General features: G+C 42.7%; 1 protein-coding gene across 7 annotated transcripts in view; it reads right to left on the bottom strand.

Annotated features, from left to right (window-relative positions):
- SGK3 (serum/glucocorticoid regulated kinase family member 3) overlaps positions 1-14,019 on the bottom strand; it is a 142,984-nt gene that overhangs the window by 43,224 nt on the left and 85,741 nt on the right. For 4 of the 7 annotated variants that reach the window (XM_037803490.1, XM_037803489.1, XM_037803491.1 and 1 more), the window contains one exon: positions 2,007-2,224. The exons of the other annotated variants lie outside the window; for them this stretch is intronic. In XM_037803490.1, coding sequence (XP_037659418.1) covers positions 2,007-2,084 — 78 coding nt within the window. In that variant the 5' untranslated portion in view covers positions 2,085-2,224. The remainder of the gene's footprint in view (positions 1-2,006; positions 2,225-14,019) is intronic. 7 annotated transcript variants of the gene reach the window in all.

Here is a 14,019-nt window from a genome sequence, read left to right as displayed (position 1 = left end):
GGAAAGGAATACAGAGGGCAGAGGGTCCTTGACTGGGACCCTGGGAGAAAGCCACCATTTGAGGGCACCCAAGCATCAACATGCAATACCCCATCTAGTTAAGAAGGCAGAATGGAGTGGTCAGACAGAGGGTTCAATTTAACTCCTCAGATTTCCTGTGTTTTTTTGTTTTGTTTTGTTTTGTTTCCCAATTCCAAAGTAACCTGTACTCTGAGTTGAGTCACTTGTCATGGGTCTCAACTGGCAGGAGCTTTGTGACCCCCTTATCAGATGCCAGGGGTGGACCCCTTGGGCAGGAGGACCAGATGAAGGATGTGTGTGAGAATTAGATTAAGTTTAGCTTTCACACAGGGTGGGGGCAGCTCAGGGGAATGGCAGAGGGTCAAGAAGCCAAGCTATAATCGGTGGCCAGTCCTCCTGTTTATCCTCCCACTGTCCTTGCAAGGTGGAGACTGCGGGGTGGGGAGAGGTTCCTTAAACAGCTTCATAAGTTGTTACCAAACTAGCTCAGACTGGCTCTGCAGTTCAAGAACAAAGGAAAGAGGGGTGGAGACTTCTTTCAAATGTTCCAAGTTTGCACAGGAGACTTTTTTTTCAAATGTTTCCAATTTGGGCGCGCTGCATGTTTCAAATTTGCAAGAGCTAGTTAGGCTTGTTGAACAGAATGTAACCTCTGAAGTATCCAGCCAATGGAGAAACAGGGGAGGGACTTGCGGTTAGGTGTAGGAAATAAATACTGCTGGGTCTATTGTTCTGGGCGCCAACCCCCACATTTTGGTTGGGCCTGTTCTTGCAAGATCATGAATAAATTCTTTTCTTCTCCACAATCGGGTGAGCGTTTATTCCTTTTTAGGAATAGTGCTTGTTTCTCACATGTGTTAGAGACTCTGTAGGCTAAACAGCTCTCAGGAGCCAAGGGGAAGGTGAGTCAACCATCAGTTACCATCAGTCTCTGGCCAAGCCTGCGAAGAAGAGATCTCAAGTTCTTTCATCAACTGCAGATGCCGACAACAGATGCCAGCAAAATATCCAGGTGGACCAGGTTAACCAGAGGGGGTCAGTTACCAGACAAACCACTCTACAGCTGGAACAGCAGGGATCTAGGGGTATTAGAAGAATGAACAAGTCTTCATCCTGCTACCATGAACTCAGCCATGGACTCAACAAGCACTGGGAAAGGGGACTCCTCCCCTCATAAGCCATGATGCCAACTTGGAGGACTGTGTGTTCAAATAAGAGAAAGAGAGCCAAACTGAGACAGCCAGGGCATTTTCACCTAAAACACTGAGAATTACCTAAAAGAATAGGGTTAAATGAGTCCTTTCATATCTCTAAGGGGGTGGGGCTTACAAAGAAAATCAGATCAGTTACAGAGAAAATAAATGACATTTTTACCCAGCCAGGAGGTAAGGGACCTCTGTACATACTAACTGGGCTACTGGAACGGAAGAGAATATTGTATTTTTATAACACTAATTAGCAAAATGACTATTTTCTAATAGTGGTCACTGATACTTTGATTTGGCTTATTCTTTACCAAACCCTATAGTAGATGCTGAGGTAATGAAAACTGAAATTAGACATGGGTTTTCCCCTTTAAACAAAACAAAAGATAAAATACTGGATACAATACTTTAAAAACTGAGGTAGAAAATGGTAAATACTACACTGGGATCAAGGGCTTCAGGGGTCCATCAGCTCCAAGCACGTGCACAGATCCACATGTACATACACGCACACTTTCTGGCAAGAGAGTGCATCAGTTTCATGAGCCTCTCTCCAAGCAGATAATTAGGTAAAAATCTGCACTAAAAAGGGAAAATTTATTCCAGTTAGGGTAGGCAGAGAAGACTATGCGGAGGAGATATCACATGAAAGATAGGTAAAATCTGGATATGTGGATATGGGAGGGGTTGGGGACAATCTAGGCTAGGGGAGAACAAGAGCAGAAATGGAAATATTCTCTATATTCAATTTTTTTTCCATACACTTTGTTACATACTTACAGTAAACCTCTTCTTTTTCTCTCTGTGTTCATCAAAGCTGGGAATGCTAACACTTGGGCAGCTTTCCTTGTAGTCCATGGTATAATCTCTTTGAGTTTAGTGCCTCAAAAGGATACCAAAAAATGAGTCTGAAGAAATAGTCAGCAGAGGAAAAAACAGAATCAACTAATCCAAAAAATAAAACCTCTTGAGGTAATGTTCAAATTCCATCATGCAACCTTAACCACAGAAGGGGAAAAAAAAAAAAAAAAAGAATTGATTAGCAAAACAATGTTATGATACCATGATTTGTCATTCCTTGTTTGTAGGACTCATTTTGTTTATCCTGACAGTAATTTACTTTTGGTCCTAAGTCTCACCCCAGGTTAGAAATTCAGTGTCTGTTATGTCCCTATCACTACAGCTAAGCCACAAGCAAACATGTGCATGCCATCTACCTTCCTTATTACTAGGAAATTCCAGAGCTTATACACCACAGTTCACGTGGACTAAGGGCAAACTTTAACCTAGGGGAACACTAGTCACTGTTTGGCGGATTCAGAACAGGGTTTTTCAAAGTTTGGTTTTCAGAATTCTTGCATCAGTATGATCTGGTGGAGCTTGCTGCAAAATTCAGATTACTGGGCTCCACACAAGAGCCACATAATCTGAATCTCTGTGTTTTGTTTAATAAACACAATTTTTGTTTTCCATGTGTCAGTAGATTTACAAATAATAGCTGTTTCAGTCCTCAGAACAATTCTATATGATAACTATTTACCTGGTTTTAAAATGAGGCAACTGAAACACAGAAAGATGCCTACCCAGGATTTGGGCCCAGGCTTCCAAGTCCCCACTCCTAACCACTGTGCTATGCTGTATTTTTACTAACACCGGCTAATTCTTAGGCACTAAACCTGGTTGGAGACAATACAGTAGCTCTTCACACAGAACAAATGCAAGAATGTTAACATTATCATTCCTTCCAGGAACAAAAGGCCCAAGATGTCCCACTGACATCACCTTTGCTACACACAGTCCATTCTCTCCACTGACACCTAATACCTTTTAAAGGGTCAGTCTGCAGCTTCCTTGGATGACGAATCTCAGGAAATCACTCTAACAGATCTGATAATTGTAGATCAATTATATTCAAGCAATGATTTCAAACAGAGCAGGCAATGAATATCTATGTTAATGAGTTTTAATTGATTATAAAGGTGCTTCCTTTGAGATGATTCAAAACCTACCCAATGATTTGCTGCTGGAAGTGCAGTCAGGAAGCATTCATATGGAATTGAATTAGTAGTTAGAAAATCTGGAAACGTAACTGGCTCCCTCCTACGCTCAGGGTGCAGCACTGTCTATAAGTTATAGCCCTAAACCCCCATAAAAGCAGCTGCTTGGACCCCCCAATTAGAAAAGCCTTATACTCCAGTCACAGGGGTCAACTGCTTAAGAATTAGAGCAGGGGGGACCCCTCTCTCTGCCCACGTAAAGGCAGATGAGCCTTGTCTGGGAGCACCAGAACACACATCAGCCCATTCATCTACATCTGCAGCAGAGACGAGGGGGTGAAGATTATTCTGCTATACTTCCCATGGCTGTCCCTTAAGAATGTGGGACATGGGGGGTGCTAGGTCCTGCTGATACTGTATTAAGCATGATTGAGTGTCTGTTCATATCTTGCTGTGCCATGGCTCACAGGAGCAGAACCACAGAGTTCAATACAGAGGACCATCAGGCCTCAGGCCTCCCCTTTGGAAGGAGCAATAAGATATGCCATTAGGTAGGATCAGTAGAGGAGGAGGAATAATTTGGTGCACAGTTGTTTCCTACAAGATGCCCATGGGACATCTAAGAGGGCATGTACGGTATACAATTAAATATGGAAGTCTAGCATTCAAGGGTTCACAGTCAGATCAGGGCCAGAGATACCAGTTTGGCAATTGTGCTAGAAATTCTCTATTTGCCCTTCCAGATGCAACTGCTATTCTCCAATCCTGTTACATACCCTGGAGGACTCCTACGGACTTCACACCCAGGAGTCCCCTTCCTCCGCCCTCCCCTGGCCCTCTGGCTTCTGGTTGGTTGGGTTCAGCCAATGCCAAGTACTAGCAGGAGACTAGAGGGTAGGAGGAGAGGGTATTTATAACCCTGCTCCATGCTGACAGACAGTGATTTTTCTGCCTAAGGCCTCAGTTCTCACCAGGTGATCCCTCTCCCATATGTCCCAGTTCCCACCAGGTGGCCCCTCTCCCACGGCCACAGTTCCCACTGGGGGGCCTCGCTCCCATAGGTCTCAGTTCTTACCAGGTGGCCCCTCTCCATGGCCCCAGTTCTTGCCTTCAGGCCTGGGAGTGGTACTGGTTTCCTAACATTGCTAGGAGGTGGTGTTTCAATATGCCTTGTTGGTTCCCTTAACTCTGCCCACATCTTACCGGAGAGCTCCGTTGTTGGAATCTTCAATTACTTTTGAGTGTGTCATGTAATTATAAGTGATCAGTACCAAGAATGGCCCAGTTAACAGGCGCTCAAAAATGGGATTCATATTTGATGAATGCACTGATAACGTTTGTGTGGAGGGAGGAGGTGGAAAGCTGACAATCCGGCATATGGTGACATCATGACCATTTGGATTACCCTCCATGGTGGCACAGAATGGCCTGCAGGTGACAGGCAAGGTGCTGGAAGATCAAGTGGCTGATAAAAATGGGTATTTCAAAGACTGTGACAAGAGCTGGGACTACTTCTGGCTGTCTTTGAGAACATGCACAAAGCAAATGACAAACTGCAAGTCTTGAATTTCCCAAGAGGAGTGAAAAATCCGTGGCTATTTTAAAAAGCCCTTTATCTCTTATGGCTTCAGAGCCAATATTCCTAAGAATCAAACCCAAGGTATGGTGGTAAGAGTTGCAGAGCCAATTAAATAAGCAATCTTGCAAGGTCTCTGATGCAAACATATGGGCACTAGTTGGGAAGGAGAATGAGCCTGAAACATGGATGCAGGTATTTGGGTAGACACAAGTGAGGCTAAGAATGCTGAACTCCAAATTCAGAACTTCCCTGCTGAAAATAGCAACCTCCCTCCCTCTGAGGAGTCCCAGCCTCCCAACCCTCCCATAAAACCCATTCCAGTTATTTCACAAGAGGTTACCAAATCTCCTCACTACCCATTCCACCACCCCTCACAGTCTTGGGGCTACAATAGGTGTTAGATCCCCAAACAGCCCAGAAAGAAGTTCAAAGCCTACTCTAGGAGAAGACCATATACACCAAAAAAAAATTGCAGATTCTCAACAAATTTTATCAAGAGTCTGGGGAGCACATATGGTAATAAATGCAAGGAATATTAGATCAAAGAGGACTAAATATTAGTTTAGATTGAGACAAATTTATGAATATGGTGTCCTGACCCTTGAATCAGGATTTAATGTACTGGCTTCAGCATGTGGGAGTGGCATTAAAGATCTGCTAGGTTGACCTGACTAAAGCCTGGACTTAAGGTAGCCTATAGTCAATGATGTTAAGATACCAGAACTCTCCTGACATACTGCAGAAGAAGGAAGATTAGAGTATTGGAGCAGGTCTACTACATGTGACCTCCTCTGCCGCCCCTTAACCATTTATGTCTCAACCCCCTCATCAAGGGCCCAGAGCACCAAAGCACTCTCCTTTACCAAGGCATTAAGAGATGAACCAGTGAGGGGTGCACCCCCATCCCTGAAAAGCCCTACGATGGCCTCACCTGTGGGCTGGAGATGCCACAATGGAATTAGGCTCCCTGATTCCAATGGGAATGATGGAACTCTGGCATGGCAGAGGCCAGGCAGCAGCATCTGTCAGAGACGACAAAGGCGCATGGTGGTGCCACCAGGACTGAGTGGTAATCAGAACATGCCGACCAGCAGGGGTCTGGGGCAATGACTTAATTAATTTATCACTAGGCCCCTGGAAATAAAACAGATGGGCAGCCTACAAAGTTATTGCTTGACATAAATAAGGAAAAAAATTCTAGGTCTTATGGGCAGAGTCCTGAGTTGCCAGTGGGGTCCACAGCCTCTTACCCAGTTCTCCCTTAAACAAGAGGGAGGCAAGGGCCTTTTCACAGCCACAATCTTTCTCCAAGCCTTCCCCAAAAGGGACCTGCAGCCATTCTTCAGGTGATTGTCCATTGGAAGAGGGGAAATATGCAATCCTTCCAAGCATTACTGGATACTGGCTTTGAACTGACACTAATCCCTGGATCCCCAAAATGTGGACCACTAGACAGAGTGGGGCCTTCTGGAGGTGTTGTGTCTTAGCTCTAGTCAAAGTGGGACCACAGGCCTGTTCTGTGGTTATTCCCCTATTCCTAGAATTTTAGTAGAAATAGATATACTTAGTAACTGGCCAAACCTCCACATTGATTCCCTGTCCCATGTCATAAGATATATTATGGGAGAAAGGGCCATGAGAAGCCTCTGGAACTCCCCCCATAAACTACCATTAAATAAACAAACCAAAAACTATACTACATCCCTGGGAGACGCTCAGAAATCAGTACCACTATCAAAAACTTGAAGAATGCCTGAGTGTTGATTCCTGTTATGTCCCCATTTAACTTGACTGTTTAGCTGGACCAAAAGCTAGAAGGGTCCATCAAACTTGACTATGGATGAACAAAAGTTTAATCAGATGGTGATGCCAATCACACCTAAGATTCCAGATGTGATCAGTTTTGCTGGAAAAAAATAGCATAGTCCTTGGTATCTGGTATACTACTACTGCCCTGGCAAATGCTTTCATTTCTACATCAGTAAAGAAGCAGTTTGCCATAAACTGGTAGAAATGGCAGTACACATTCATCGTCATACCTGAGGCCATATCTGTGCTGTCATATTATTGTCTGGAGGGAACTTGATCATCTTGATCCCACAGACTACCACACTGTTCCATCATATTAATGGCATATGTTAACTGGGGCTGGTGAACAAGAAGTAGCAAGCACCGCAGACATCTTTGTAAGACTCACACGCAGGCCAGAGGATGGGAGATAACACCCATGCAAGTCCAGGTATCTGCCACATTGATGGTGGCTAGGGTTCCACTGGTATGAGGCAGGTTATCTCATCTAAAGTGAGAGAAATTGCTACACCTTGCACCACTTCCACTGAGAAAGAGGCAAAACAAATGTGGGCTTCATATTTGGGTGTGCTGCTCTGACCCATTTAGTGTGTAAACCATGAAGCTGCCAGTTTTTATTGGGGCCTGTTGCAAGAGAAGGTTCTACAGCAATGAAAGGTGCCCTAACTCTTGGGCCTTCTGACTCAGCACACCAATAGTACTGAAAATGATATGACACAGAGGGATGTGTATGGAGGCTCTAACAAGCACCTGGAGGAAAATAAGAGTCACACACCCCTCAGGGTTCTGCCAACAATTACAGTCCGTTTTGGTCCTAGCTTGCTACTAGGCCCAGATAAAGATTAAGTACCTGACTATGGGAAGCCAAGTGACAAGGTAATGATGATAACAGCACATTGTGAGAAGGTGTGTTATCAGATCCACTGAATCATAAAGCTGGGTATGTACAGCAGCATTCCACTTGGTATGGTACAAAACAAGACTGGGCCTGAGCAGGGCTGGAAGGCACAAGTAAACTGCAATCATAAGTGGCTCAGCCTGCCATGGTACGTGCTCCTCTTTCCTTGCTAACTCTCCTCCTTCAACTCACACTTAAGGCCTCACAGGGAATCCCCTATGCCCAGTGAGCACAGAAGAGAAAGGCATGCCTGGTTCACGGACAGACATGTACAGTGTGCTGGCACTGGCCAGAAGTGAAAGAAGGCAGCCCCATTCAGGTATGGTTCTGAAAAAGAGTGGTGAAGGGAAACCCTCCCAGTGGGCAGAATTCTAAGCAGTGTACCTGGTGGTCCACCTACACGTAAGGGAAAATACCAAAAGTTCATATCTACTCTTACTAAAGGATTGGCCAGCTGGCCAGGACTTAGAAAGAACAAGATTGGAAAATGAATCATTTTTTTGTTTTTTGTCTTTTTTTAAAGGAGGTTTACAGGAGTACATGGATGAATGTTCAATACAGCACAGAATGTGAAGATATTTGTGTCCCATATAAATGCCAGTAGAGACCTCAATAATCAGGTGGTCGATATGACCTGTCCTATCACTGTCAAACAGCCCCTCTTCCCCAAAACCCATTGCTTACTCAATGGACCCACGTCAAAGTGGTCATGGCTCTAGGAATGAATTTAACTAAGGATGTAAGGGACTTGTATGTGGAAAACCACAAATCATTTCTGAAAGAAGTTAAAGAAGATGTAAATAAATGAAAAATATCCCATGTTCATGGACTAGAAGATTTAATATAGTTAAGATGTCACTACTACCAAAAGCAATTTACAGATTCAACACAATCCCAGTCAAAATTCCAACAGCCTTCTTTTCAGAAATGGAAAAGCCAAACTTCAAATTCATATGGAAGAGCAAGGGTCCTTGAATAGTCAAAACTATCTTGAAAAAGAACAAAGCTGGAGTACTCCACATTTCCCAATTTCAAAACTTCTTGCAAAGCTTACAGTAATTAGAATGGCCATGGCAGCAGGGTTGGAGTCCAGAAAGAAAGAAAAAAAAAAAAGGTTCTCCTCTCACTGAGGCTGATCTAGCTACTGCTAGTGCTGAGTGCCCAACCTGTCAGCAGCAAAGACCAACACTGAGCCCCTACTTTGACACCATCCTATGGGGGATCAGACAGCTACCTGGTGGCAGCATCTATTATTACAGAATCCAAATTTGCCTTCCCTGCCCAAACCACTCTGCCAGAACCACCATTCTTGGTTAGAGCATGCCCCCATTCACTGTCATAGAATCCTATACTACATGACATCAGACCAAGGAACACATTTTGGGGCAAAGAAGTACAGCAACAGGTTCATAACCACAGCGTTAACTAGTCTTACCATATATCCATTCACCTAGAAGCCGCTCCTTAACAGAACAGTGGGAAGGCCACAGAAGGCTCAGTTATGGCACCAGCTAGGAGAGAGCAATGTGTAACACAGGGAGTTGAGCCTAAACCAACAGCCAACGAATGGTGCACTCACTCTCTCACAAAGCCAGAATTCATGGGTCTGGGAACCAAGAATGGCTCTTCTCAGCATTAAGTCTAATGACCCCTTATGACATTTTTGCTTCCATTGCAACCTTGGGTTTGGTGAAGGAATGCTTCCATTGAGGCGCACTCTAGTTCTGTTATAATGGAAGCTAAGACTATTTATCCTCTAGCCATTTTTGACTCATCAAGATGCTGCACCAATAGTGATAGGGTGGTCACTGCCCCAGTGAAGTGACTGCTCTGGATCTCCAGGAGGATACTGGGATGCTGCTACACAATGGGGGCAAGGAGGATTATACCTGGAATCGAGGAGATTCACTAAGACATGTTGGATAGTACTGGTCAATAGAAAACGGGGGCAAACCAAAAAAGACAGGGCCATTAAGGACTTGGATCCTGTGGAATTGAAGGTATGGATCATCCCACCAGGGAAGAGGTCTGACCAGCCGAGGTGCTGGCACAGGGTAAAGGGAACAGGAAGTAGGTCCTAGAGAAAAAAGGTATGATTATCAACTTGGGCCACATGCCTATCCACTGATGCAGAGCCTGGAGCAGTTTTGTTTGAACTTCTCTCTATTACCTTATATGAAGAACACTGGTAGTGGGTTCCAGGTGAGAGTATGAAAAAACTGGATTCATGACTCATGGGACTTTGTGTTTTCCTTGAGTTAGGAGTATGAGGCTTTTTTGCCCAAAGTATAAAAGTGAATATCAAGGGACAAAAAGCAGAGGACTATGCTGGATATTCTCTATGTGCCTTTTTAGATCCACTCTGCAGCCTGTGCTGTGCCCCAGGACATCTACAGGCTGCACCCACAGGCTCTCCTGCCCCTTCAGCTGCTGGGTGACAGGTAAAGGGAAGCACCGGCAGGACGCCTCTTCCTGGCCAGGCTGCAGAGGAGGAGCTGCTGAGCCCTCCCTAAGGGCAAGGCTCCTGCCCGGAGACCCTTCCCCTGCGGTCACAGCTCTCTACCATGAGTCCTTGAACAAATCTAAATGATCTAAGCCCTACTTCCCTAATCTAGAAAATGGGGGCAGCAACACCTATTTCATATGGTTGTTTTAAGGACTGGTGATAGTATAAAGGACCTAGCACTCTAGAGGTAGTCAATATAGGATCTAAACAAAGAAAGTGTTTAGACCATCAGCAGTTATCCTATTTAACCTTTTGGTATATATCCCATTAAAACTATAATGCCAGATTTATGTGCTGAATTTATACTTATATGCTGTGATATTGCACAATGTTTTAATTTAAATGTTGTTGGATAATACAGTTTTTAAAGGTATACCATGCATATAATTGTGTGATTAAACAGCACAGAGATACATTTTTTCCAAAATATACAATATAAAAATAATTTATTTTCATCATAGCTTGTTAAGATATTATCAAGGAAATGATCATTTTTGTTTGACTGAAGCTAGAGTATGAAAATACAGACTGTTGGATAAAAAAATAAGTAATGTAAACATAATACATTAAAAATACAGGGAATAAATGTCACAATGTTACATAATAGAGGAAGAATTGCAACGATCCTCCCAAATATATATTTAATAAATAAATAGGATCTAATGTATAATTTGTTTTGAACTTATTTTTATTCATTAATTCAACAAACATTTATTGAGCACTCATCATCCACTAGGCAGTAGAAAAGGCAAAGAAAAGAGAAAATCCTACCTTTGAGGAACTCATTTAATACGTAAGTTGTTTGTAAGACAAAATAAAATTCCTACAGTTCTATAAGTATGACAGTATAATGATAGATACATGGCATACTGTCAAGGACAGAGAAGGGACACAAATTCAAACTGTCAAATATTTCATCCTAGCTAAAAACGCCAGGCAGGCTGGGAGCACAAGTTTGAAAGAGATTATACCTGTTTGCCTCAATTTTCTTTAGGAAAAAGGAGTCAAAATCCTATGTTGGAAAAGCAGATCATACTTGAAGAAAAACGTAGAGAGATTAAATAACTTGCCCAAGCAAATATTCAGCTAATAGATGAGAGAGGCAGGATTCAAATCCAAATCGGCCCAACTCCAAACCCAAATGCGCACTTGTGTACCACAGTGCTTCTCCCCAAGTAAGCTTTCCTTCCCTTCCAGCTAAATCAAACTGGCCTTCCAATAATATTTAATATTTAATGGCTAAGCTTATTATAAGCCAGACTGTGCCTTACATGTGTTAAACCTGGTTGCTCCTCAACCCAGCCCCACTGAGAGGAAACTGAGGGGAAACTGAAGCATTTAGTTATTATAAGATTTAGTTATTATAGTTATTATAGGAGGCAGAGACTGGCTGTGACCCAGGAGCCTGACCTCCACGCATTGCACCCACTGCCTCCACCACCTAGAGATGTGCTCAAGGGTCCTCAGGGAAGCAAGGAAGAAGGTTCATAAACTTATTTTTTTAGTGGTTAGTATAGTAAAATTATAAAAGAGCAACCCTATTACTGTAAATTTAACATATATTTATTCTGCAAATTCGGCAAAATCATCTACTGGCCAGGCAGCCAAATAAAACAGAATGAGGAAAGGAGTGGTACAAGAACCCCCACAACTAAGAAAGAATAGAACAAAAAGCTGTGCTATTCGTATAGGGATAAAAATGGGAACTTTTTGGGGCGGTTCATAGGTATGTAGAGCTATTCAAAGAAGAACAAGAAAAGAATCTGCTTTCACTCTGTGGGAAGTCACAAGATAACTAGTAGGTTGTTCTCAGGGACAGCGGTGCCCAGGGGCAGGTCACATGGCTGTACTGAGATTAGGTTCAGATGCTAGCCTAGAATGTAAGAACTAACCTTATAACAGAATCATAACTTTTAATAAAATCCATGGAAACTACAACACACAAACAGTGAGCCCTAAGTTAAACCACGGGCTTGAATTAATAGAACAATTATAAAAATGTGCTATCTTCAATTGTAACAAATATTCCTGCAAGGTGCTAGCAGTGGAGTGGCATATGGGAAACCTGTATTTTATGCATGATTGTTCTACAAACCCACAACTTTTCTAATAAAGAAAGGAAAAAAAAAGGAACTAATGTTAAAAAAAAAAAAAAAGGAACGAATCTTAACATCTGGCTATGAATTAATTCAGACAAGTCCAACAAGAGAGAATGAAATGGGTCGGATGAGAAGAGAACTTTCAGGGACCAGTGCAATCTTAGGAAGGACAGTGAATTGACAGGGGAGATATAACAGCTAGTAAGAATATTTTCACTGGTTCTCAAAGAAGGGCAATTTTGTCCCCAGGGGACATTAGGCAATGCCTGGAGACTTTTCGGTTGTCACCATCTGGAGGGTTGCTAGGGGGGTACAGGTCAGGGATACTGTCAAACATCCTACGGTGCAAAGGAGAGGCCTCATCACAAAGAATGATCTGGGCCTAAACGAAAACAGTGCCACGGCTCAGAAACTAACAATTTAATTACTGAGCACTTAAGGCCAGGCACTGTTCTAAGCACGTACATCTAACACATCATTTAATTCTCCCAGCCACCCATGAGGTAAGCATCATTATCCTCATTTCACAGGTGAAGAAGGATTTCCTCCAGTCACAAAGCTCTGGATGGTGCAGTGTGCCTTGAGCTCCAACCCTAGATTCTGTACCCACACACAACCTTACAATGCACGCTGCTTGCCAATGCAGGCTTACCTGGATAGAAAGTGTTCTTAAGACATTTGTATAACAGAAACCTGAGATTTGTGGCATGAAGTGGAAGGAAGCAAGAGAGGACAGAAAAGGAGAAGGAAACTTAGTCCACGCATGGGTGTCGTTAAATTGAAGTTACATTGATGATTCAAAAATCTTATATTTTTACTTTTTGTCTTTGACTGGGTCCCTCAGCATGCCTTCAGGAAGGCTAAAGTGAAGGAAAGAAATTGAGGTTTGAGAACCAAGGAAGCTTCTAGACCATTTGGGCTAGACTTGAACTATCCCAGAATCAGAAAATTATTGTTACATGCTTTGAAGGTTCTTCTCTTTGCTCCATAGTTTTCCCCTTTTTATCCTAATCAAGTACAGTACTAGAGAGCAAAGGAAATGAGAATCCCTTGGTGGTTTGCCAGAGTGGTAGTAGCAGTTATGTGACATTGAGAAATTCATGAGAAAGATGAAAAATAAAGGGAAAACACCAGGAAACTACTTTGGGGCCATTCTCTCCTACCTGGTCATTTCTCAACTAGTTTTTCTTTGCCTATCACTTAAAGGGTATTGTATCACCTTCTTAAGAGTACAATTGTCCTAGAGAGTTTTCTCAATCTCTTATGTTACTGCTACATTCATTCTCTTCTTCTAAATAATCCTGAAGATACAGAGGTGACAGGTAGATAGTACCAGGTATCCACAAGGCAATCACGTTCCAGAAAGAAAGCAGTACGCAGGACAGGAAAATCAGATTTCTTATTCTTCCACCAGGAGGGGCTGGGGTTTGTGCAGCACTATGTTAGGAGTGGCCTCCATCTTCCCCTTCTTGAAACATCACATGTAAACATCTAGCCAAGAGCTGGTACAGAATAGGCACTGATGTTGGACCCATCACAAAGACAATCGAGGGCTGAATCATGGAATAAAGAGGACACAAGAAAGGAGACTATCACTTTTTTTTTTAAGCATCCATAGTATTAAAAATTTTTATTTGGGAGCTGTAAAAAGTAGCAATATGGGATGGGAGATTTTGTGATATGTATGTGTTAGCACAATAAAAAAAAGAGTAGCACTATGGCTGAAACCCCATGATAGAAAACTGTCCAAATACTTGTTATGTTAAAATTTTGCTGATTCAAATAGATGAATGAGCATTAAAATAGAAGAGCAATAGTTAAGGTGCTTTTTTTTAAAAGCATTTTTTTTCTTCACCATTATATTCATTTTTTTGTCTACTGTATCCAATTATTGTCCTGGATCTT

This window comes from Choloepus didactylus, chromosome 14, assembly GCF_015220235.1.
Source record: "Choloepus didactylus isolate mChoDid1 chromosome 14, mChoDid1.pri, whole genome shotgun sequence".
Taxonomy (NCBI): Eukaryota; Metazoa; Chordata; class Mammalia; order Pilosa; family Megalonychidae; genus Choloepus; species Choloepus didactylus.
Note: the sequence above shows the minus strand (reverse complement) of the source record. Positions and strands in the feature narration are given on the sequence as shown.